This window comes from Diaporthe batatas (assembly GCF_019321695.1).
Source record: "Diaporthe batatas strain CRI 302-4 chromosome Unknown Contig00003, whole genome shotgun sequence".
Lineage (NCBI taxonomy): Eukaryota > Fungi > Ascomycota > Sordariomycetes > Diaporthales > Diaporthaceae > Diaporthe > Diaporthe batatas.
The window spans coordinates 738,828-762,492 of record NW_025408550.1 but is presented as its reverse complement, the minus strand read 5'-3'; the positions used below and the strand labels follow the sequence as shown (position 1 = coordinate 762,492).

The 23,665-nt window shown below is 50.7% G+C and overlaps 7 protein-coding genes across 7 annotated transcripts; 4 read left to right on the top strand and 3 right to left on the bottom strand.

Annotated features, from left to right (window-relative positions):
- Positions 1-199: 199 nt before the first annotated feature.
- On the bottom strand, positions 200-1,665 carry KVR01_003777 (uncharacterized protein; the record flags this gene model as incomplete). The annotated part of the gene is made up of 3 exons (XM_044790738.1): positions 200-212; positions 275-654; positions 724-1,665. The coding sequence occupies 3 exons, from the start codon at positions 1,663-1,665 to the stop codon at positions 200-202; spliced, it is 1,335 nt and encodes a 444-aa protein (XP_044648792.1).
- A 1,002-nt stretch (positions 1,666-2,667) lies between these two features.
- On the bottom strand, positions 2,668-3,538 carry KVR01_002035 (uncharacterized protein; the record flags this gene model as incomplete). The annotated part of the gene is made up of 2 exons (XM_044791640.1): positions 2,668-3,276; positions 3,320-3,538. 2 exons carry the CDS (start codon positions 3,536-3,538, stop codon positions 2,668-2,670), a joined length of 828 nt encoding a protein of 275 aa, XP_044647050.1.
- A 1,781-nt stretch (positions 3,539-5,319) lies between these two features.
- On the bottom strand, positions 5,320-6,363 carry KVR01_003196 (uncharacterized protein; the record flags this gene model as incomplete). Its single annotated transcript, XM_044793796.1, has 1 exon — positions 5,320-6,363. The coding sequence occupies one exon, from the start codon at positions 6,361-6,363 to the stop codon at positions 5,320-5,322; it is 1,044 nt and encodes a 347-aa protein (XP_044648211.1).
- A 4,648-nt stretch (positions 6,364-11,011) lies between these two features.
- KVR01_003084 (uncharacterized protein) lies at positions 11,012-12,651 on the top strand. The gene is made up of 2 exons (XM_044783382.1): positions 11,012-11,460; positions 11,550-12,651. The coding sequence occupies exons 1-2, from the start codon at positions 11,110-11,112 to the stop codon at positions 12,399-12,401; spliced, it is 1,203 nt and encodes a 400-aa protein (XP_044648099.1). The 5' UTR covers positions 11,012-11,109; the 3' UTR covers positions 12,402-12,651.
- Positions 12,652-16,962: 4,311 nt separating this feature from the next.
- On the top strand, positions 16,963-17,456 carry KVR01_003249 (uncharacterized protein; the record flags this gene model as incomplete). Its single annotated transcript, XM_044794808.1, has 2 exons — positions 16,963-16,999; positions 17,029-17,456. The coding sequence occupies 2 exons, from the start codon at positions 16,963-16,965 to the stop codon at positions 17,454-17,456; spliced, it is 465 nt and encodes a 154-aa protein (XP_044648264.1).
- A 1,980-nt stretch (positions 17,457-19,436) lies between these two features.
- Positions 19,437-21,066, top strand: KVR01_002718 (uncharacterized protein; the record flags this gene model as incomplete). Its single annotated transcript, XM_044789787.1, has 2 exons — positions 19,437-20,193; positions 20,249-21,066. The coding sequence occupies 2 exons, from the start codon at positions 19,437-19,439 to the stop codon at positions 21,064-21,066; spliced, it is 1,575 nt and encodes a 524-aa protein (XP_044647733.1).
- A 468-nt stretch (positions 21,067-21,534) lies between these two features.
- On the top strand, positions 21,535-23,250 carry KVR01_003668 (uncharacterized protein). The gene is made up of 4 exons (XM_044784492.1): positions 21,535-21,762; positions 21,973-22,216; positions 22,386-22,676; positions 22,750-23,250. The coding sequence occupies exons 1-4, from the start codon at positions 21,643-21,645 to the stop codon at positions 23,061-23,063; spliced, it is 969 nt and encodes a 322-aa protein (XP_044648683.1). The 5' UTR covers positions 21,535-21,642; the 3' UTR covers positions 23,064-23,250.
- Positions 23,251-23,665: the final 415 nt, after the last annotated feature.

Here is a 23,665-nt window from a genome sequence, read left to right as displayed (position 1 = left end):
CACAGTCACTTCAGCCTCCGTCGGCAGCCTCGTCGTCACCTGGGAATTGTAAACTTGCTTCGCAGTGGCAGCGTGCCTTCGCATCCGGCTCAAGTCCCCCTTCATTGCAGCCATGTAAAGTGCCTCGTTTTCGTAGCTTGAGGCCGTACAGATCCAGTCCCTGTTTGGTGCCGCAAATCCACAGGCCACTATAAAAGATTTATATCTCGATCCTGCGTCGGGAATGCGAAACTCCACGAAGCCTTCAAACGAGTCGAGGCCTTCTGTGACGAACATATTTCTCTGGCTGTTCCACTTGGTCTCAGGCACGGCCCTCTGTATCGTCACTCTTTTCGGGCCGCTTGTGTGGAACTGGTATGCCTTGCGGAGCACGCGTTCAGTCTCTGCGTATAGTGGAGGCTCTTCCACTATCCTGATGTGTTTCTTGATGTAGATTGTGGAATTTCTCCCCTGTAAATCGTCGTCGGGGAGCATGACGAATCGGTCTGGATCTGATCTGAGGAAGATCCCCCCGCCGTGGTCTTTCAGCGGAATTGCTAGAGACTGGCCGGGGGGTCCGTCGTCCCATTTGCACTGGAGCTTGAGGAAATGCGTTGTGTCTTCACCTACGACGAACCTAGTTTCAATTCGCAGTCCCTTGTTGGTCATTGTATACTGCTCCAGTGTCAGCTCTGAGTCCTGCACTCTCTCCAGATGTCTCGCTTGTGTGGTAGCTTGGCTTACCTCCGGGTTGTATTTGATGTCTCTAGTAAAGACCACATTACCCGTGTCCTCAAATTCGCCTGGCGAAGTCGCCAAGATCCCTCGATATTCGGGCGCACCTTGCTGGTAAGGGTTGTCCGAGGAGCAAGTCCATGCGAACAGGGTCATGTCATTGGTCTCTTTCATGATTTCCAATTGGAGACGCATGAACGCGTTACTCCCTTCACCATAAAGCAGTTGCATGTTGATACCGAATATTCCCAGTAGGCTGTACGCCATATCCTCCTCGCGGGTCGTGGCTCGTCCGGACGCCCATGACATTTTTCGCGCCACGGGTACCTCAGACAGTAGCCCCTCGATGGTATTGCCTGAGGAGACGTCGTAGCGAAGGATTTTCTCATCAATATCAGTGATTCGGCGGATCTCATTACACAATTCCGCTCTGGTCCCGATGTGGTTCCATTCCCTGTCGAAGAACTCGACCACCTCCGGCGCAATGAGCTCCGGGAGCGTCCATCCCCTTGTGAACCACTGGGAGTCCTCTACAGAAGGCTGTTCGGGTGTGACATCTGATAAGTAGGCTATGCAGACGCCTGCGTTGGCGTACCACTTGAACATTGAGTTGATGGCCTCGGTGAGCTCCGCAAAGTCCTGCTTGTTGATGCAACATGTGTCCACCCATGCGAACTCGTAGCCCATCGACTGGGCAACCCGGCAGGCTTCGCGTATCTTCATCCATCCGGCCTTGTGAGTCGGAGGTTGGGAGCTCATGATGTCCTGGTAGGTAACTTCATCGGCTTCCCAGCGATGAGAGAGAATGGCATACGGCCTGGTGGTTGATGAGTTGAAGACATCTTCAATTCGGAGTGTGGTGCAATTGATGAGCTTCATGGTGCCGTAAGTGAGGAAGAAGAGGTAGTTCAATCCGTAAGAAGACAAGACAGCTGACATCCAGGCACCCATAGTATGGGTGTCAGAATCCCATGATGTGGTCGCCTAGTGGGCCTATCAGGCCTCTGTTTTCGAGGGAAGCGATCATACAGATGCCAAGGAGTCTAGAAGTGCCAAGGTGGGCTTGTACAACAATCATGCCCACTAACAGAGAATGGCGCCCTCCAATTGCCAGTCCTTGAGCCAGAATTGTGGATAATCTTTCCCAAAATGGTACCTATTAGGACCGTAACGGCACGTTCATCCCGAAGCTTGTGAGTGCTATTCCATGTAACGCAATGTTCATTCAGGAGCCTGGCATTTTCATCGCATGCCTCCCGAGGTCGCTTTAGTCCTGCAGGTCGCAAGCCAAGCTAGGTACCTAGTCAGCTAGGCATCCTGCATCGAAAGTAACACATGCAGTATTGTCGCATGCTGCAAGGCCTAAGCTCATCAGAATGTCGAGATAATTCTGTATTTTGTGGATGCTCCTGGCATGGTCGCTCCAAGAATCCCTAATGGTAGTTTCGCGATACAAATCTCTCTGTTTGCTGACCTGGGAACATTAAGAGGAGTTCTACTCCACAGCCAGGAGGCCATGATCTCCATGAAAACTTGTTTATCAGAGGCCTTGGCGGGTAATGTTTCGAAGCAAACAGAGAGCGAGTCTCCCAAATTGCATGCTTCCTGAGCAAGGATTGGTCGGCCATATACGGAGGCATGGGGTTGTTATAAGACTGGTGTCTGGAAAATGGCATTACGCGTGTTTTTTTTTTTGGGGGGGGTTTTTTTTTCTTCGGTTTTTCTTTTCTCGAGGTGGTGGTACGATCGAAAGCATTGCGATCATAGATTCTCTTGACATACATGCGGGCACAAAACTTGGAGGCGATGTAATTGTGATGGGACCAAGCAACTTTCATTCAACCATAAAGCAAGCAACTGTCCCCATAAACACCTCCCATGCGTAAAATTCCGGAGCTGAGTCTGGCTCTGCCAGTGCCAGTGCCAGTGATTGGTGGATGACTTGAGTAAGTCTTAGCGCGACCTGTCGAGCCAGGCGTAGTCGCCAGGCACATCAAAACCAGCATCGCAATTCCAAACGGCCTCATCGAAGTGTGCAGACTCAGAGGACGGTCTAGTCTCGCCATTGGCAATCCTCCTCTCGATGTTAGCCTCCATCTCGTCCCTCCTGTTGAGCTCTCGATAGTACAAAACAGCTTCGCGGGACTTGATCTTGACGATGCGTTTGGGCTTGGATTGGGTCTCCACGCCCTCGGGCGGCTCGAGATCTGCCTCGCTTTGGACCAGCTGGGACTTGTTGGGGAGTTGGGAGCCGTTCAGATCGTCCGTTTGTTGCTCGATCACATCACCCACGCCCGTGTGGGGAGAGCTTGTGGGGGTGTCGATCGAGGAGTCAAGTTGAAGGATGCCATTCGGCTGTGGATGGAGCGGCAGATGTAGAGCCAGAGAGTGATCTTTCGTAGTGTTCGCGGGAGAATCGGCATCGTGCTGGTCAGGAGGACTGAGCAGGGCGTCCCGAATATTGTCCACGACCATCATCGAAAGGTCACCAAATGATAGGGACTCGAGCTCTAGCTCCAGGTCCGAGTCCTCTTGATCCTGCGGGGCGACCTTCATGACAGCCTATTAACGTGATTGACCTTTCGAAAGACCAGGCGATACTAACCATATTGGGGATTGACTGCGCAAAAACAGGTCTCTCAATGAACAGCATGGGGTTTGGGTCTTTGGGGAGATTTCCTTGGGCCATGGTAAGCCTTGGGTAGCCGCAGGACCAGATTCGGGTGTCGTCTGTCAAAGCCAGCTCGAGAATGTCGAGCGCGGCGCGGGTCGGAAGACCGGGTGGCCAATCCGGAGGAACAGTGCCGTTGACGCTGGTGTCCATATTCTCTCTCGTGTCAGAACTCGCGATGACTGGCGCGGCGTCTTGATCCACGGGAGGCAGGAGGTAAGCGTGTGTCGTTGCGTGCAACCAAAGAAGCAGCAAGCAGTCGCCATTCGAAAAAGCTAAGAGCCGTCGCAGACCGTTTTCGAGTGCGAGTCACAGGTGTTTGCGAGGTATCGCAGGCTATCATTCACTCGAACCGCCGCACTAGACGTGAATTTCTCGGCTCCAATGGTTGTCAAAGATGGACCAGCCCAAAGGACTCAGTACCTATCCTTAGTGATTCACAGGCCATCAGTCTGTTTGCTTTCACTGGATGTGAAAAGATTTCCTTACTCTGTCAAAACCCCGGCTATTGTTCCATCTCGTAGTTCAGAAAGGCTATTTTATGCTTCATTATCACCCTGATCTCTTGAACTGGATACAATTAACCTTGATTGGGGCATCCATGTCTGAAAAGGCTGGTATTTATCGTTACTATTAGACATACTAGGTGCTTTAATTTACCATACAGATGGATTCTCCAGAAGACCATACCTACTTTGAGATATCATCATTCCAATAACTTTCACTCATGAAATTGTTTTGAGGAGAGTTCTTGATTGACAATATCCACATTGCAAAAGGTAGCAATGTCACAAAGTAGGAAACAAAAGAAAGCACGGGGATGCCTGCCCAGGGTGCGCACTCTTGGTTGTGTTCGTCTTTGCCACACACTTGCAGGCATGTCTCCACCAACCACCAGCTCTGTCCCCAACTCAAACTTGACGTCCATCTTTCTGAGCCATGCCAATGACCATCACTTCATAAGACTTCAAAGCATTCATTGGCTAGCTGCTGCTATGTATCATCTTGTAAGCTCAGCGGTGCTGCCGTGAAGTTACCTTTTGTGATCATTTCTCAGAGCCCGGAAGCAGTTATTCCCGACTGGATTTGCTGCCGGAAGGACTTTTCTGCCTCCAATCCCGTCCTTTACTTTCATTCAAAAACTTTCGAGCCAAGGGCCACACCACTTCCCCCTCCTATTTTCTCATTCAGCGGCATTGAAGCCGCAGACCTCTTCCTTGGGATTAAACAAGTGATTCTGGCATTAGCTTTATACCCTGTACCAATTGGGGACGTTTTCCAAGACCGCTATCAGGTTGTTGCCAAGCTGGGCTGGGCTGCTTGCTCCACGATTTGGCTGTGCTGCGACCTTCATTACGTACTGGATCGTATTTTCCCTCACACAAGGCTTTGTTTTTGATTGTTTTTGTTTGCTAGCTCAAAGGGATGACTGCTTTTGGGCACTGTTGTGGTTTCGTTTTTGATCCCCTAACATACAAAACATATGTGGCCCGTTTGCGTTGAAGAAAGTACAACGTTACTAGCGGAGCAGAGAGAACCTTGGAATACAATACGTGGAAGCATCAGCAATCTGATGACAATGGATTTGACCAGGGTAAAAGAGGACCACCACGTGGAAGTGGTTTGGCTTTGCGAATTTGGCACGGAACGGACTGGCAATCGCCTTATTGATAATCTCAAGTGAGGCGGAATGAGGTGGTGCCTCTTTGTGCCTGGGCGAATGACCAAGCTTTTACACCGCCATCGAATCACAATTGGAAGGCGGTTCCAATTACGGTCTTGCTGAGACTCTGTCCAAATTGTCACTGGAGCAAAATGAATAGGTCACGTCGGCCGGACCCGATTTTTCAACGGTTAAGCCAAAAAAGAAATAATGTACATGATCGAATTGTTGTACTTCAAGATCTACCAACGCCAAAACACCACAATGCAGTTTATATCCTCCGTGGCTGTCTCCTAGCCAGTTCACCACCATTCTCATTCTTCCACGTGCCCGCGTAGTGATGAGTTACCAACGTTTCGCCGATTGGACCATCTGCCTCATCATACTTGTTGGTCAAGTTGGCGAACGCATAGCCTGGAAGAATGGTGACATCCTGAATACGCAAAGGCTCTCGGATGTTCTCGATTTCCTCCCGCTCAACTGGTCGACCCCGAGCAAGCCCCAGGCTCTTGATGATGCTCCGGGTCATCCGCCTCGGGCCGGTGTAGTCGACGATGTCCCCGACTATCTCCATCGTCAGCTCGGCGATGGTGACGTTGGCCTCTGCCGTGCTTCGGTGGATCGAATCCATTATGTCATTGATCACCATCAGCATGTGTGGTAGCCTCGGCTTGGAGAGGATGGTCCAGCTGGCGAACTCGTGCGTGTAGTCCCAGCTCCACCCTGCGTCAAATTCCCAGCCGACGAGCAGCGAGGTCTCGTTCCTGTGCACCTCCGGGATCCACTGGTCGATCGGGATGCCCTCGCACGATACGTCTAGGTCTGACCATACGCCGCCCTCGACATACAACAGGAGGTATCTGAGGAGATCCGCTTTAAGAATCGGAACAGTAAGGCTCAGATATGCTTCGACGATGTCGGGCCGTGTTGCTGAGAAAGTCTGCTCAACCCAGTAATCGGCCGATGGGTCCGAGAAGAACTCATATCTGTAGCTTGGGTTCTGCTTGATGCAGCTCTGCGTCCACGCTTCGATGTCCGGACTCTTGCCCTTCGGCCCAAGCTTGTACCATATCCTTTTCGGGATGCCCTCGTCGGCCACTGGCTGGGCCACTTCTGCTGGCTCTGGGCGACTATCAACAGCCTGGCCAAGGCAGTATCCTGCAGGTATGCGGAGATGCTCAGCTAATTCATCGGCGATACGGTCCTGGTGGTTCCACGCTTGATAAACCAGGAAACATAATACCACTGACGCGGCAAGTATGGTGGTCTTAAAGGTTTTGGATCTAGGCGAGACCTGCTGTGCTTGTAATAACATGATGATGTTGGCGTGTCGTCGGCCACAAAGGAGTGCATAATACTGACGAATACAGGTGGCCAGGGAAAGACAATATAATAATAGCTATCCAGCAGGGGGTCTGTGCCATTTCTTATGTGGTCCATGTCGCCTTCCGTGGCCAGTCTATCTGAAACCTGCCTTCATGATCTGGGTTAACTTCGGCCCCTGAAACGATTTTGGCTTTCCACATTCAAATAGAGCTCACGCCGTGAGACCTGTTGCTGGAGCTACTCGTGCATGCTTGTTCTAAATTGGTATACTTCAGGCCCAATTTCTTGGGGCTTATCGAATCAACTTGTCCCTGAGAAATGACTCGAACTACCCAATTCGTCGACTACGTTCTCCCGGCAATCTGCCGATCGAGCTTAAACATCTGCTGCGGAACCAAAAAAACCAACAAAAGAAAACCCGTACTTAAGCACCGTTCAGTAGGCTCCATCAAGATCTGTCCGTCACATAATAATGACGAAAATTCATTTAAGCCTGCACATGCCAGCTGTAGATGCTATCATGTAATGATACTAGCGAAGGTCTTTGCGCAACTCCGGCGCAGGTAGCGTTACCTGTCAGCGTCGCATTGACGGTTGACGCGCCGCTAAAGCTTAATCCATCGCCCCTGATTCAGGATAGAGTTCATCATGCTAGATTTGGCTTGCGCGTCATTTTGGCTGACCAGGAGTCTCGGGCCGTCTCCACTGGCACCGACGGCCCCACCTCAACCACGGGAAGAAAGAAGCGAGGAACAAGGCTCAGGCGTGGCGAATTTTGCCTTACTAGTCTTCGTCGAGAATGCAGTCTCTTGCCAATTTGATATATAATTGGTTGTCGACTTCTTGGGTGAAGGCATGGGATGGGAACATGGGACGAGGGATGCGGAGAAGTTGAAACATGAGGAGATGTCCATTGAGACAGTGATCAGCTCCCGCTCCCGGTGAAGCCGGCGGCGGGTTGCTCTTACAATCCGAACTGCCCGGTATGTAGATAACTGGAAAGGCTATGACATGCAGAGCTCATCCAGTGAAAACCTGGTAAATGAGTACTTCAGAGAGATCTGCATCATTAAAGATAGCCCGAGTATCAAGAACGTCTCCTGTCTCGGATGGGCCGATTCGCATCGGGCGGGGAGCTAAACTGATCTTGCAGCTCTTCAAAACCATCAGCATCTGCAGCAGTGGACAAAACATGGGTCTGCCTGGCGTTGATCGATCATAAGACGCCGCAAATGATGGTCAACATGGATGACCTTGCTATTCTTCCTGGCTGAGAGCTGTACCCTGGCGAGCATCATCGAGCCTAACCAAGATTTCATGGAATATTTGCATGGGGTGGATTCTAATGGTCCTTGTAAGTCATGTAGCAAGTAAGCATTTCTGTATGTCAAAAAGGTTTGTCTTTAAAGCGCACACACGCCATGTCTAAGCTATTAGAGGACTATTGAGTACCTCTCACCGGGATGAAGTCTACCTATGTAAGGTTCCAGAAATATTAGGTCTTAGATCAAACACATCCCACACAAATGCACATTCGTGATCGACACAAATAACAGGTAACAATTTAACACGGCCACCTATGGTATTATGACTATAGCCATCGACATCATGTCCTTTTTAAGCGCTGGGTCTTGAGCGCTTACCACCGTATGAAGGCGCCATGTATGTCCTTGGTCGTATACGGAATAGAAGCGAAACCACTTGACATGGCATCCGTTAACATAATTCCCACAAACCGCAGTATTTTCACTCATCATCTTCAATCCAAAAATCGTCGAATGGGTTCCACTGTTGCCCGGGGTAGCTGGTAGTACCCGTGAAAGGAGGTTCCTCTCTTTCCTTTCCGCTAGGGTCTTGCTTCATTGTGCCAACGAGCTTTGTGACTGGTGGCTGGGTGTGTCCAGCCATACCCAGCGAGTCCCATGGGATAAGATACGATTCCAGCTCCTGGGCCTCTAATGTGTCTTTTTTTCGAGGACAGCTAGGCGGTCCCTGGACAAATCTGCGCGCCTCATTCTGTTGATATGGTGGAGCATGTCGAGCCGCTCTTCTTCAAAGCACTGTGCCCTCGGCGAAGCGTTGCCAGACCTTGTGACATGACGTCTCGTAGCTCCATCCAGAGAGAACGTAATGCAGTATGACAGCTTCCTGCCTTTTGTGGTTTCGTTTTGAATTCCCATACATATAAAACGTCTGTGGCGCCTTAATACAGTGGTAAACGTTCAAGACCATATTCAATCCAGTTTCACGCCAGGCGTTCTGTCCCCGGAAGAATTAGGGCCTGTTGCATTTTGATACATTCATCGTTTCCGGGCCTCAAACTCGTGAGACCGACGCTGCCTCCTTAAGAGGAGGTCGTCCATGATCTCACGCAAATAAACTCAGGGTGGAAGATCTTAGGGCTTTAGAGAAATTCCGAATCATTTCGAATCACATTTTGGGCCAAATTTCCTGAGAGTTCAAGAGAGAATTCAGATTCTTAGCCTAAAATCGAAGATCAAAGGTATCAAAGGCGGAATCTTGAGGTCGACTTGACTCGTTTCGTCGATTTCTGATGCTTGTGAGACTAGGATCGGTTGGCGAGAATCCGCCTGGCGGGTATTCCCCTGGCGGCGTCCATTCGGGTGGCGGATAGCTGTCTGATAAATGCGGAGGAGCGAAGTTGTAAATATAAGCATGGGATAAGCTGGGCACCGCCACAAGGTCATCAGTGTCGAGTCCTCCAGGGGATGATAAACTTTGGTGAAGGGCAGGGGCAGGTTGTTCATGTGTCCACCCAGAGGCGAATGTCGGTCTCTGCGGTCCGTCATTACTGGATGGGCCTACAGAGCCAGCATCGTCATGGGTCCCAAACAGTGTGATAAATCCGTCAACTATGTTCCGAGTGATTTCAAGCCGTGAGAACTCACCCACCGCCTCCAACAACAGTGGTGATTTCTCCGCAAGTTGCTTCCAACTGTCAGTAGTAAACAGCAATTCTCTGAAATCCATCATTTCCCGTACGACTGAAGATTCATTGATATAGGGCGAGTGTGGTCGAGAGGCGTCAGGGAATATAACATCCCATAATTGATACCATCTACCAGCGCCGTCGGAACCCGAGCCCGAGTGTCGGTTCGAACGAAGGCTGTTGATGGCGCGCTCCTGTTCCATCGTGATGCCGTCCATCTGCGGCGGAAAGGGCGCCGGTTGACAATTTCGGGCTCTGAGGTGTCGATCCCGGCCCTCGGTGTTGGAGTCATCAAAAATGGTGCCACATACTGGACAGTACACCGGTTGCTGGTGACATCGTCGCAAATGTTGCCGGATATCGGCTATGCGCTTAAATTGATAACGGAGGCATTTCTTGAACTTCATCCTGTCGTGCATGTAGAAGGGGCATGCGAAAGATGAATCTGCAGGCGCTCGTGCATTTGTAGAGAGATCCTTATCGTGACGCTCCTCGTCACGTCTCCGCGCTCGCGCTTTTCTAGAGAGATGGTCGGAGTGATGCTCCTCGTCATCTGTCCGCGCTCGTGTATTTCTAGAGAGGTCGCTGTAGTGATCCTCATCGTCATTTCTCCGCGCTCGCTTTCCAAGGGCACCTCTACGCCCGGATCCAGTACCGTTGTCGGTACGAGCAGGGCCCTGCGTGGAAGCCCTCATGGTTCCTGTGGGTGAAATGGCCGGTCTTTGTCGTTAAAAGGTTGTGCCTCTACTCCGAAGCCTCCGCAGAATGGTGGGTTGCTTGGTACCAGGTGGAAAGATTCTCGCTGGGCTGTTTCCGCAGGACGAAGTCCAGCTGCATGATCGCGCGGCGAATGCGCTGCGAAGAAGTGAGAGCCCACCGTGCCGCACGACGAAGACACGTTTTCAAGCGCTCTCGTCTTCTTCCGGTTTTGATGTGTAGCCGGCCAAATCGCTGTTCAACCAGGCTGTTGGCGAGGTTCTGTTTTGGAAGATGAGAGATGTGGTGAGGCGGGCGCACCACGTGACCAGTGGTCTCGAGCTGGGGGAAAGTGGTGACTGCCGGATATTGCACGGGCTTGTCAATACAGGATCTCAAGGCGCTAGACCTTATCCGTAGAGCGTGAAAACGACGGGTGCATTCGCAACGAGTGGCATGGATGTCAAGAGGTCCGGAGGACGGCAAGCGTACGTCAGAGGAGGGAGGATTCGGGGACGATTGGTTTTCTACACAAGCCGGGCGATTACACCGGTGTGTGCAAGCCGCTTCAGCTTGCCAGGGGCCCGGACGGACATTCGTATTCCGATCCTATGAGGTGAATGCGTGTGGGAGCACAGGGTAAGCACTAGCTATTCACTGGTCACACGTGCAGCCACAACGAGCCGTGGCGTCGTGCCATTGGAGGTGCCTCTGTGAACAGCCCCCTGCATATGCACGCCTTGGCTTCCGACACGAGCTGATCGTCTACACAGCTGTGTACAGACACTCCGGCGGCAGGCCGCCTCGCACAGCTTCTACACACCGGTGTACGCCGGCCGCGGCGTGTACCGGGGTCGGAACCCAGGCCCGGTCCTGCCCACCAAGTCTTTACGACCAGACGGAAGACAAGTAAGCACGCTGCTCGAGCACAAAATGGACCCCCCTTCCCTGTTGCTCTTGGTGTTCTCGTCCCTCTCACTCTTTCTTTCTTCGCATCTCCCTCTCCACTCGCGTGCCAACAGTCACACATTGTCAATTATTTCTCCCAATACATCTCAGCAGACCAAGATATTGCTCAACAACATCAGGATGAATTGCATCTCCCAATCGTCCAGCACTGCCAGTGCTGAGTCTCCCATCAGTGACACCAACAAGGATATAGTCCGGGGTGATACGCCTACCCTAACCCTGCCGCCTTCTGGTACCCGCCCCTCCGTGGGGCCGGACCAGGCCGTATATGTCGGCTCGGCCCCACCATACGCCGAACACGACCCGGCAGTGGTCAAGAACAGTTCCGAGACGCTGCCACCACCTTACGCCGAGTCGGAGCCGAGATTCATCGTCGGTGATTCTAAAGATCCTCTCGCTTGTGATATAGTGCGAGATGGTGACTCGGTCCATACCGGAGCCCTTGAGGATTCGAGCTCGCTTCAAGTTGTGGTAGGCGTCGCTGCCTTTCTCTCCTCTTTCGATGTTTCATCAATATCAACAATACCTACCAATACTGACACTGGCCGTCCATTTTCAAGGCCTGTGATCCGCACGTCGACGATGGCACCGCTCGTCGCGACGTAACCATCCTCATTTTGAGACCTGTGTCAATCCGTTGCACCACCATTGGGACACCGGCAGCAAGAGATCTCAACTTCCACGTCAATGGCGTCTTGGCGCTCCGCTGGCGCCCGACAAGCAACTCCATTCCTATCGGCATTGACTCCTCAACTTTTGAGTCAAACGGTCAAGCATCTCTGGTCAAAAGGTGCCTCTGTCGAGTCCTGGACAGCTTGAATGCCAAAAACGCTTGTCCTCGGTTCCACTATGTCGACGAACCCTCTGACAGTGCCTTCTACATCTCCTTCGGGGGTGATGACCCCCGACGCTATGCCTCCTCCTTCTTCCCAGGTTCACACCCCAAGGACTGGTACATATACGTCTATAAGCTAGGGCTCACGCTGAGCAGGAAACAGAAACGGTTTCTGAAGGAAACCGTCGGTGAGGGTGGAGACATCAAGGCTGCTAGGTTGAGAGCCCTCGAGCAGAACCTCACCATAATCCTGGCCCACGAGATGCTTCACGTTATCGGCATCCGACACTGTGATGCCCATCGCACGGAAAAGGAGGTCCCCTGCGTACGGTACCCTCCTGGCCTGCCCAACAAATACACCCGTGACCCCCTCATGAAGTCCAAGCTAGGCTGGGAGGATTTCTCCAGGCTTGCCTGGAAGCCTCGGACCATCGAGGAGATACGCAAGATATACTCCATGGAAGAGGGTGAGAAGATGGGGCGCTACACAATTCAAGACGTGTCGTGGGAAGATGGTGCGGGGGTGAGGAAGATCATGGCGTTGCACAAGGCCCGGTGCTGCGTGCCCAAGCCATGAGGTGTTGTGGTGGGGCATGTCGCGCGACGCTTCATTGCTTGGTCTGGGAGCGGCGCAACGGGAGAACAGACCGGCCAGGTGAAGCGATTATTACTTACGGCATTCAAGTGAAAGCCATGTCGATGCTGGTGATATGACAACACTTGTTTCTGTTGCTTGCTTTTTCTTTTGTGTCGGGGACTCCACGGAGCTGATTTGATAGACGCGGGCAGCTAGAGATAATTTCCTTTAATACAAGGTTCTCCAGCACACTGTGATTTCCCAATACTGCCAGTCCCTGATCCAGCTCTGCAATCAGCTCAAATTCTTGACATCAAACAGGACTGTAAATTTGGGCATTAAACTCCTTACTCCGTCTTGATTGAGTTACTTGAACAAATGGATTGGAAAATGTAACCAGCACGACGTCCGCCCTGAGGAACTCGGTGTCTTCACACAGTGCTGCCTGAGCTCATGGTGCATGAGGACCATGCTGGCGGATTCACCCTTAACCACAGCTATGCCTGCAACAATGCCATGCTGCTGCTTCACATGAAGGCAAACGGTGGCGAATTAAGTTGGTGTAAACGGCATGATCAAAGTACACTACCCGAGACTAAGTGGTATCGGAGGCTATGTCGTGATGACTGGAAGGAGCAATAGGCCAACGGCGGGGTGTTAAGAGGGAGCCTATCTGCAGCCAGTTTGGGGGAGCTTTTGTCCCTAACGACACCTACGAATTACCAATCCACACTCCTTTGCCGGCGGGTGACGCGCGTAACTGTCAGTACAGTAAAATAACTGTCTAGGTACCTAGGTGATTAAGACTAAATGCCCACCAATTAAGTGCTCAACTTTAAAAGATGCCTCGTCGATTTATGAGCACACAGCCATCAACGGACATCAAGGGACTTGATCTTAATCAATGATAAGCTCGGCTTGCTTCCAACGATAGATAGGGAGATCGCACTTTGGACACCGTAAAGACACTACCGCTGCCACGGACGTTGCACGTACCTCCACATTGTAAACATGGTTTCGTTTCTATTGCGTATATGACCGAGCCTATACACTGTAGCGCCTTCATCATACAGTGGCAAACACTCTCAACATTGTAAAATTTCGTAATCGACACATCAATCTACGTTTCTGGGCGGGGTATATGGGCCGAGCCAAGCTGACTGGCCCTTGCGCTATGGGGATGGCGCCTACGCACTGCGATTTTATGAACAATCGCGTATTTTGAAAGTTCGTACGGCTTCATGCTCGGTACTAGTAGAATCACAGGGAATGACATGTGGTACTATTGAGGTCGACTGGGTATAAGTAATTGAGAACCCCCCCCCTGGCAAAGTCTTTCATCCGTGGAAAGCAACCTCCCCTTTCTTTTCCAAATCCCCGGAATCTCTCAATCATTCACTCGTGCACCATTCAACTTCAGTGCCACTACTAAGCCCCCTACATACGATGTATCTCAGCCTCAAGACCATCCTCGTTCTGGGCGCCACACTCGTCGCAGCGGCCCCAACCCCCAACGTTGCTACCCCTGACGCTGCCCGAGATGACGAGCTAACGGTAAAGGTTTGCGCGCCTGCGGGTTACCGGGGTAACTCGTTGGCGTGGTGTTACGAGTCCAAGGTCAAGCCCGAGGATCCACTGGGAGAGCGGCCCCCCGAGCTGGCAGTGCCCGAGGGTACACTGAAAGGGATTCCAACAGTGACAGTGCCATGGCCCAATGATGACTGAAAGGGTGGCCAACAGTGAAACACGAAGATGTTATGTGGGCAGAGCCCATGTATGAAGTGGTTGGGTGGGCAGAGACCTAGCTTGAACTGGCTCCGCGCGAGCTTGCACAGGCGGACGATCTGACTGCCAGGGACCACGGGGAACGACAAGGAAAAGGACATGTGTATATGAGGCTGTATGGGGAAGTTCTGCCCGCTCATCGGGGCAACGTGTATTAAGAAGTGCAAGAAGTTCCGTGACAGCTAAGGGTATGTGGGGGCTCGTTGGACAAGTATGTGACTTGCTTTAGTTTAAGGCACCGGTTTTCAAGTGGCTTGGGAGGGATGGGTGTTGAAATGGGTTCTAAGGTGTTGTGTGTATTGGAGGCTCCGAAGGATTTGCGCTGTGTGCCTCTCAACAATTGATGGTGATTCGATACTTGAACACGCCTATCACCAGTAATGAAATAATGGTCTATATAATATAATCTTCCTGTCTACCAATGGCATTCAGCTATCTGATTCCTAGGCGCACCTTAACAGCTTGAAAATTTAGGACCTGCTAGGAAGCTAGGTTTATTAGGCGGCTTAAGATTTAAAATGTAAGTGTTTATAAATCCTTACTATATAAATATATATTAATTTTATTAACTTTTATATAAATAATAAACCCTTTTAAATATAAGATTCTTATAGATTTTAATTTCCTTTAAATTAAGCTTACAATCCCTTAATTTCTTTAAAAATATATTAATTATCTTAAATATTAATAACTTCTCTTTAAAATAAAGATCTACTTTTATATAATTATAAATCTAATTATTAATAATTATTTCTTCTTCTATTTATAATAAAGCTATTAGAACTATAAACTTAAATAATAAAGTATAATTACCTTACCTAATTATCTCTCAATTTAATAGGTTAATTAAGTAACTACTTTTAAGTAGTTTTACTTATTAAGTTAATAGTCTTTTAGGTTTACTAGATAGGTATTTACTTAAGTAGAGCTAGAACCTATATATATCCCTTAGAGGAATAGTAGCTTTATCTTCACTTATTTTAGCTAACTTACTTAAGTTATATAGTAATCCTATATATAATACTTAATAGTATTAAGATTAAATAGCCTATAATTTATAATAACTTTAACCTTTAATAAACTAATAATATTAGTTTAAATTAACTAAATATAGTTTAATATATTAATATAAAAAGATATCTTCTAATAATAAATAGCGTTATAAATATAATAAATTATAAAGTTATTATAAAAGTTCTATATAATAAACTTAGCTAAGTTAATTTTTAAAGAATATATTATATTTTATTCTTTTAAAACTCTAACTATTTACTTTTAACTTAATAGTAGAATTAAAAATGTAAATAGTTTATATAAATAATAAAAATATAAAAGTTATAAAAATATTTAATAGAACTTATTATTATACTTTTTTTTATTATAAAAATATAAGTAAAATAATATTTTATATTTTAATTTCTATTTAATACTATTTATTATATATAATAATAATTATAAAATAGTTAGCTTTATTAAATTATTTATAAATATAAAAGATACTAAGGTATTTACTACTATATTTAAAGACTAAAAACACTTATAGATATATATTTACAGTAACAGCTACCATGCAGTGTACGCTCTTTTCGGGTCTAGGTGTGTTGCCGTTATCTCACTACGTTCTCAAGTCATCGGCCCACGGCGCTTAAAACACAGCCCGTTGTTCTCAGTACTTGATTCACATGTACAGATCAAAACTCTCCAACTATTGTTGAAGTACAATAGATCTACACTATAAATGCTGGCTCGCCTCGAACCATCTCAACCCCTGCGTTGAGATGGCCCAAATCAGGCGTGGCCAATGCTCGATATCAGATCTGCCAGCCTCGCCAAGAATTCTCGTGGATGCGTAAGGACTAGTCCATTTGAATCTGCGAACGGACTCAGCTTGTAGTATCTGTTTAGGTACGACCGTGAAATCTTGGCTACAATGATTCACATCCCGCCCAAACACACACTCCTTGATACGTGCCTATTGGATGACTGAAGTCGAGGGCCGGAAAGAGAAGCCGGACATTATTTTCTGGGCAGGTAGCTCCAAGTACCTAGGTAGCTTGGACGAGCACACCACATCGGTGATAAGTTGACACCGTAATGAAACTTCTACATGGATGGGTGCAAGCATGCCCTCCATAATGGTAGGATTCATTAAGCGTAGCGAGAGGGGTTTTTTATACAAAGCGTAAAAAAACTAATAAGCGGAGCTTTCTCTATTACTATATAAATCGATAAAATGTTTTATATATTAGGATTAATTAGAATCTATATCTTATATAAAGATTAATTAAATAAAAAATAAAAGATATAAAATATATATAGAAAAACTATATAATATAAGTAGGATTATATAAAGCTATAAAAGTTTTAAAAAGGAACTCTTTAAAGATTTATTAAAGTTTACCTATTTAATTAATTAAATACATTTATTAAAATCTATTTATTTAACTAAATAAATAAATCTATTAAAATCTATCTCTTAAATTAATTAAATAAATCTATTAAAAACTATTTATTTCACTAATTAAATAAATCTATTAAAATGTATTTAAATAATTAAATAAATAAATTTATTAAAATTTATTTAAATAATTAATTAAATATATTTATTAAAATCTACTTAAATAACTAATTAAATAAATCTATTAAATTACTTAATTAATTAATTAAATAAATCTCTAATTAAATTAATATACTTAAATCCACTTTATTAACTAATTAAATAAATCTACTTAAATACTTATAAGAGAAAGCTTCATATAAAAAAACCCTCCTCACTATGCTTACTTCTTACCCGAACAAGTCTTCGGGTACACGTATTTTATAGCAACTAGGACACACGCAGATATTGCGGATATTGTAGCGCAACCTAAGGCTGGCCGCAAGAGAACGCAAATCAAGGGCATGATCCGCGAGAAGCTCGCCCCTTCACGCCCGAACGAAGAGGGAATTCTCGAGAACGCCGTTAAACTGGTCACAAGCCTTCGTCCGATGATACGTTGCGGCACCTTCCCATGCGGCTTCTCAGGCCGCACGGAGTTTTTGTGGGTGCAACGATCCCTGCGTGAGCGTGTGGCGCATCATTTCGCCAGCCCGCCAATCCCGAGCCATGAGAATATCAAGCCGCAGAAGAACTTCGACGCCGTCATGATCAGCGGGATCGCTGGTGTGAGCATCAAGTGGGCCGACAACCTCATCACATGTGATCACCATCGGAGGTCAGATAATGGCACCAAGGTCCACATCTTCCACTACGCCGGCCTCCTTGAATGATATAGAGAAAGTGAGCAGTCGCTTTTGTCAGATGGTGTGGATGCCGAGACGATTCAGACACTCGAGCTCGTATTTCCCATCGCCTCCATGGAGACAAAGTGGTTCTTGAAGGCTGCAGGACGGTTACAGGCGTCCGTGCCATCCAGTGCGGGGGCAAAAGTACGCTATTTCTGACGGTTTCCTCTCCGTCCATAGCCTAATATTAACGGATTCTATTTAGCTTCTATTAACAAGTTATGGACTATGGACTATTTGTATGTATTGACATCTAGTAGCAAGGCAGAGACTGAAATTTAGCTGAGAACTATCTACTTACGTAGAGATAAGGGGTCGTCCTTCCTCCATCTACAGGTCTATAGTTTAAAGAATCTATCCCTTACCTCTCATAGGGAGACTGGGGAGTGAATGAATCCAAAACCTCAAGTTCTAGATGGATCCATTGCTGATACTGAAGCAGATTCTCGATGAGTCTCAGCCAAAACCCCTGTCTCAATGGCGAGACGAAAGGAGGAAGGGCGCGCAGTTGAATACCTTCTGGCTTGCGGTTTCGGTCCTCGCCCTGACGGTCCTATTTGGCTTCATTCAGAGTGTCGGGTGTGTTTTGCAAATATATGCGAGCTTCAAGTCAATGCCAGATCCAGAATCATCATGACGCATATTCAATAAGAAAAAGCATGCCTTTCTTAGACGTGTAATTGTCACCACTCCAACCAAGTCTTCAACAAGCTGATTCTATTTGTGCCCCTTACCAGCAAAGGGCTGGTATAGGAGGCTACAAACAAGCTAATCTCATCAAGATAAGCACACGAGCTTGAAAAGTGGGACCTCGAGTTATTCCTGATCTCCTGAGGTCCTGTGGATCCCGGTACTCACTGTCCGCCCCGAAATGAACTGCATCAGTCGCGGATAGGAGGAGAAGTGCATCAATTTTCTCCCAGGCAAGGGCCACGCTTTTCTGAACTGAGAATGTTCTCTGCAAGCGATCCCCGCGTGTCAAGCTGTTCTCGGGTATTCGTCAACAGAAGATCAATTCTGGGGCCGTGGTGATCCGGGAGCGGTTAGGGCGATCGAAATATGCACTAACCCCTATGGATGCCATGTGGATTATATTTAACGGTATTGGGCCCTGGGCCCTGGCGGCGGCGCTGTATGCAATAAGCACTAACCCCTATCAATGCCACATTCTACCTCAACGCCAGGCGCAGATATTGCTTGCAGTCTATCATACCAGACCGTACTTTCAGGTGTTGGCGGCTGGCTCTAGGCGGTGAGCCACGATGCCTCGGCCTGCAATAAAAAGATTTTGTTTCACGGAGAAAACGGAGAATTTGGGATGTGCGTGACGGGGGCAGAACCCCCCACACGGGGATTGCGGGACATTTTGGGCCTGGCCACCAGTCACCAGTTGGTCCTAGGGCCCCGTCGCGAAATTTACCTGCAACCGCCCGTCGACGGCCGCGAGCCCCGACTTGAGCTGGCGCCGTCTGCCGTCCCGCAAAAGGAGCAAACCACGACACAAACCCCTAATCTGTACTTGTGCCACTGCCGCCCTCAGCCCTGAGGACGCAGGGAAATTTGTGGTGTCCGGTGGGTCTGCGGGCCCTTCGCGTTCTCGACCTTGCTCATTCTCCTGGGGTGCCTCGCATGATTTTTAAGTGCTTTAGCTTTGACGTCTTAGGATTGCGCTTCTTCCTTCCACTGTATGTGGAATGGTGCATGGGGCGCCGTTGATCGCCTTCTCCACCGTGAAACGAAACAATCCGTGTCCAGCGGGATGGTGAGCCATGGGTTAGAAATGGATGCCATGCCGTGATTTAACATGATAAGGGTCCCTTTTTCTAGTGGGTATCCTCTTCTAACGTCCTCTTGATCTCTTCGTGATTTGCTTCTTTCATCCGGCAGGTCGCCGCGCGTTCACCATTACCGCTCATTCTTGTCATTCTTTTACACTTCATCATTCGCTTCATTTCTCTTTTCAACATGGCTCCGCGCATGTTCATTTCCGGCCTCCTGGCCACGGCCGGCCTCGTTCTCCCGGCCGTAGCCCAGCTGTCCGGGACAGTTGGGCCCACCACCAGCACCGCCGCGAAGCAGCACAAGATCTGCAACATCATGGACTACGGCGGAAAGGCCGATGCGAAGGCAGACAATGGTCCTGCCATCGCCGCGGCGTGGAAGGACTGCGCCAAGGGCGGGGAGGTCCTGATCCCCGAGGGCGACTACGGCATGGCGACCTGGGTCAAGCTGGTGGGGGGCAAGGGGACCAGCATCAACCTCGAGGGGACCATCTACCGGACGGGCAGGGACGAGGGCAACATGTTCATGATCGAGCACTCGACCGACTTTGAGTTCTACAGCGCCACCTCCAAGGGCGCCATCCAGGGCTACGGCTACGAGTTCCACAAGGAGGGCAAGTTAGGTGCGCGTCTCCTGCGCCTGTGGGACGTCCAGGACTTCTCGGTGCACGACGTCATCCTCGTCGACGCGCCGCAGTTCCACCTGTCTATAGACACATGCTCGAACGGCGAGGTCTACAACATGATCATCCATGGCGGTTACCAGGGCGGCCTCGACGGTATCGACGTCTGGGGATCCAACATTTGGATCCACGACATCGAAGTCTCCAACAAGGACGAGTGCGTCACGGTCAAGGACCCCTCGGACCACCTCCTGATCGAGCAGGTGCACTGCAACTGGAGCGGCGGCTGCGCGATGGGCTCGCTGGCCACTGACATTAGTGAGTTGACATATTGAAATCCCACCTTGAACAGCATCACTGACCATGATAAAAGACATCCACGACATCGAGTACAACCACATCTACACGCACCACTCGAACCAGATGTACATGATCAAATCCAACGGCGGCACCGGCACCGTCTCGAACCTGGCCTTCAACAACTTCACGGGCCACTCCAACGCCTACACGCTGGACTTCGACACCGCGTGGGGCAGCATGAAGAAGGTCGCCGGCGACGGCATCAGCTACTCCAACATCTCCTTCTCGGGGTGGCGGGGCACCTGCGCCGACGGCACGCAGCGCGGGCCCATCAAGATGAACTGCCCGGCCGCGGTCCCCTGCACGGGCATCACGGTCGACGACTTCAGCGTGTGGACCGAGAAGGGCAAGCAGGTGCTGCACGGGTGCCAGAACGCGTACGGCGAGGGGGCGTGCCTCAAGCCCGGCGGCGGCGCCACTCCCGCGTACACGTCGACCAGGACCGTCACGGCGTCGGGCGACGCGGCGTACGAGACCATGGCCAACGAGCTCGCCGCCGGGTGGGACGCCAAGTCGCCGATCCCCATCCCCACCATGCCTGCGTCGTTTTACCCCGGCAGGCAGCCAATCAGCGCCATCCTGGGCGGCGGCGGTGGTGGTGGTGGTGGCTCTCGTGCTGGCTCCAAGGGGAAGGCCGCTGTCCCGGCCAAGGTCCCTGCTCCTTTGCCCACTGGGGGCGCTGGGGCTGGCGGCGATGGCTCCGGCGTGCCGTCCGCGACTGGATTCGTCACGAGGAAGTCGTCGGCTGCCGCGCCTCAGCCCACGGATGGTGGCCGAGGCGAGCAGGGCCAGGGACGGGGCTCTCATGGTGGTGGATGTCACAAGGCCTAAGCGGTCACTTGTGGCTCTGCGTCGTTTTTGGCCGTTCCATGGGTGGCTGTTGGTGTTGACAGCGTCTTCATTGTGAATATAGTCTGTTTTGAAGTGTAAATATTGAATCTAGGTGTCTATAACATTTATCTCGTACCTTGTCATGAGTGAAGGAGGGCTTTCTCTAAGTTGCATTGGGGTTTTAGAATGAAAGGTCCTGCAAACTTGTGCCCCTTGTGTGGCGAAGCGTCCAGGCAACATTACAACCTCGACTTCAAAAAGGATGATGTTGTCGAATTCAGCTCAAAGTGTTCAAAAGATAGAAAAACCGAGGGCAATTCTGGTGATGACTCTTTCCTCGCCTGCGCCAATGCGCGGCACTGCGGCAGGTGCACAGTCGACCTGCAAGGGCGGGCCGGTGCCGCTTCGGCAGCTCACCGCGTCCATCGGCAACCGACAACCTAGCCTTTTCCACCAGCACAGGTGACTCTTTTACTTTCATCCAACTGTGTGCCGGACAGTGCAGAACACGAGTGGACTGCACCGATACTGAGCACCTCTCCCCAACTCAGTTCACCACGCCGGGCCAACGTCAAGATGAGCCCCGCGCTCGAGTCGACCGACGCCAAGAACAAGCTCGAGGACCTCTCAGGCGTCGCCATCAGGCCGGGGGAGAACCCGTACAAGGCCCTGATCGAGGCCTGCCACAATGATCCGGTAGGTTTGGGCCGTTGGAATGGTCTAGGGGGGTTATACACCACTATACGTGGGAAGATACCAGCTGGGGGCGGGATCACCAGGGAGGAGTCACAGGCGATGGATTCGAGATGTCGACCTCTTGAAGCCCAGCTCAGTGCATCCTCCAGAACTCATATCATGTGCCACCAATTTCACATACCCATGATGGCCGTCTAACCAATTTCGCAGGCAGAGATACAGTCGTTGTACTCGACACACCGAGTAACCAGAAATGGCCAGCAGAAGGAGAAGTTCCTGTCGGCCGAGTTCAAGGGGGTCCTCATCGACCCCTTCCTGCTCAGGCTGGAGAACCCCAGCATCGAGCCGGGCTTCACAGACCCCAGGAACTGCCTCGTCTTCTGGGCCAGGCCGCCCGAGCACATCATCAAGCTCGCCAGCAGGATACAGTCCCTGCTGAAGGAGGCGGCGCCCAGTACGTGCCTACCGATATCCTCCCCCCCCCCAGAGGTGCTGTGAGATAGATCTCACAAGACCCCCCCCCCCCACACACACACGCCACGAAGAAGTCCAGGCCCAACAACCTCGTGTCCCCTCCGCCCACCCACCAAGCTGACAAGCCCATGATCCCCCCCGCAAAACAGACATCTGGCTCATGCCCCCGCACCGCATGCACCTCACCACCCTCGAGATAACCCACAGCCGCACGCCCGCCGAGATCGACCGGCTCGTGGCCCAGATGCGGCCCGCCATCCCGGCCCTGGCGAACCTCACCCTCGCCCGCCGCGCCCGCCTCGTGAGGCCCATGGTCTCGTACGACCTGGCCGCCTTCGCCGTGTCCTTCCTCCCCGCCGCGGGCGAGCCCGTGGCGTCGCCGCTGCCCGACTCGGGCGCCCCGCACGAGGGCCTCGACGACACGTACACGTATCACCACCGTAAGCCCTCCATCTTGGTCTTCAGCGTGTGCCAGAGCGCGACACCTCGGGCTAGTTAACTGACGCGTACCAGTCCGCCGGGACGCCTTCGACCTCGCCACGGCGGCGGGCGTCGCCGTCGACTCGCGCTACGTCGTGCCCAGCGCGCACATCACGCTGGGGCGGTACCTGACGCAGGGGGACCACGCGGCGCCGGCGGCGCGGGAGCGGTGGACGAGGGCCATCGACGAGGTCAACGCCTGGCTGGAGCGGGAGGTCTGGGACAGCGCGGACGCGTCGGCCTTTGTCGGGGAGTGGATTGTGGGGCAGGAGAAGGGCATTGACGCGCGGGCCGGGAGGCTTTGGTATGGTGGGGGCAGGACTATTATGATGGGCGAGGGGTTCTAGACTGCCGTGGTTGTTGACGGGCGGGCGGGCCAGGCGGCCTGTCTGCGGTGGATGGGATTCTTTAGACGCCAGGTCGGCCCGGTTCATATATGTGGCATATAAGAGGATCTAGATGGCTAGAACGGGTGATCATAACTAGACCGGAATCGCAGCGTCTAATGGACGTGTGCATCTGTCCCTCGTTTGAGTCCATGCACCCCGTGACACGAACATGTCATCTATGTTTCCATCATCCTCTGCCACCCAACATCCACCGCCCACGATCAGTCGCGCCGCCGGCAAAGCTCCCTGTTTGAGACACAGTGGGCATTCTACGGGCAGCCACGGACACAGCGGGCTCTAGCATCGTGTACGAACAGATGGGCCCTCGAAAAGCCGATTACTGGAGGCCACATTCATGTCAAGTCGTAGTCCTGGAACCTAGACGGAGCTGTGATGGCGCGCCCGTGTCTCTGCGCGGTTTATCCACAGCCGGCTGGACAAGGCCCAGGCACCACGAGCAGGGCAGACGTGATAAGCCTTCCTCCGACTCATGCTCCCCCGGTAGAATGTGGACCAGCGGCAATGCCCAGGTTCAGGGCAGCTTCGGCCCAAAAGATGGG

Bases quoted from the DNA above. Each gene is read 5' to 3' on its own strand.
- KVR01_003668 (XM_044784492.1), top strand. From the start codon at position 21,643: ATGAGCCCCGCGCTCGAGTCGACCGACGCCAAGAACAAGCTCGAGGAC. The intron at 21,763-21,972 runs GTAGGTTTGGGC...CCAATTTCGCAG, and splicing joins AGGCCTGCCACAATGATCCG to GCAGAGATACAGTCGTTGTA. The intron at 22,677-22,749 runs GTAAGCCCTCCA...GACGCGTACCAG, and splicing joins CACGTACACGTATCACCACC to TCCGCCGGGACGCCTTCGAC.
- KVR01_003084 (XM_044783382.1), top strand. From the start codon at position 11,110: ATGAATTGCATCTCCCAATCGTCCAGCACTGCCAGTGCTGAGTCTCCC. The intron at 11,461-11,549 runs GTAGGCGTCGCT...TCCATTTTCAAG, and splicing joins CGAGCTCGCTTCAAGTTGTG to GCCTGTGATCCGCACGTCGA.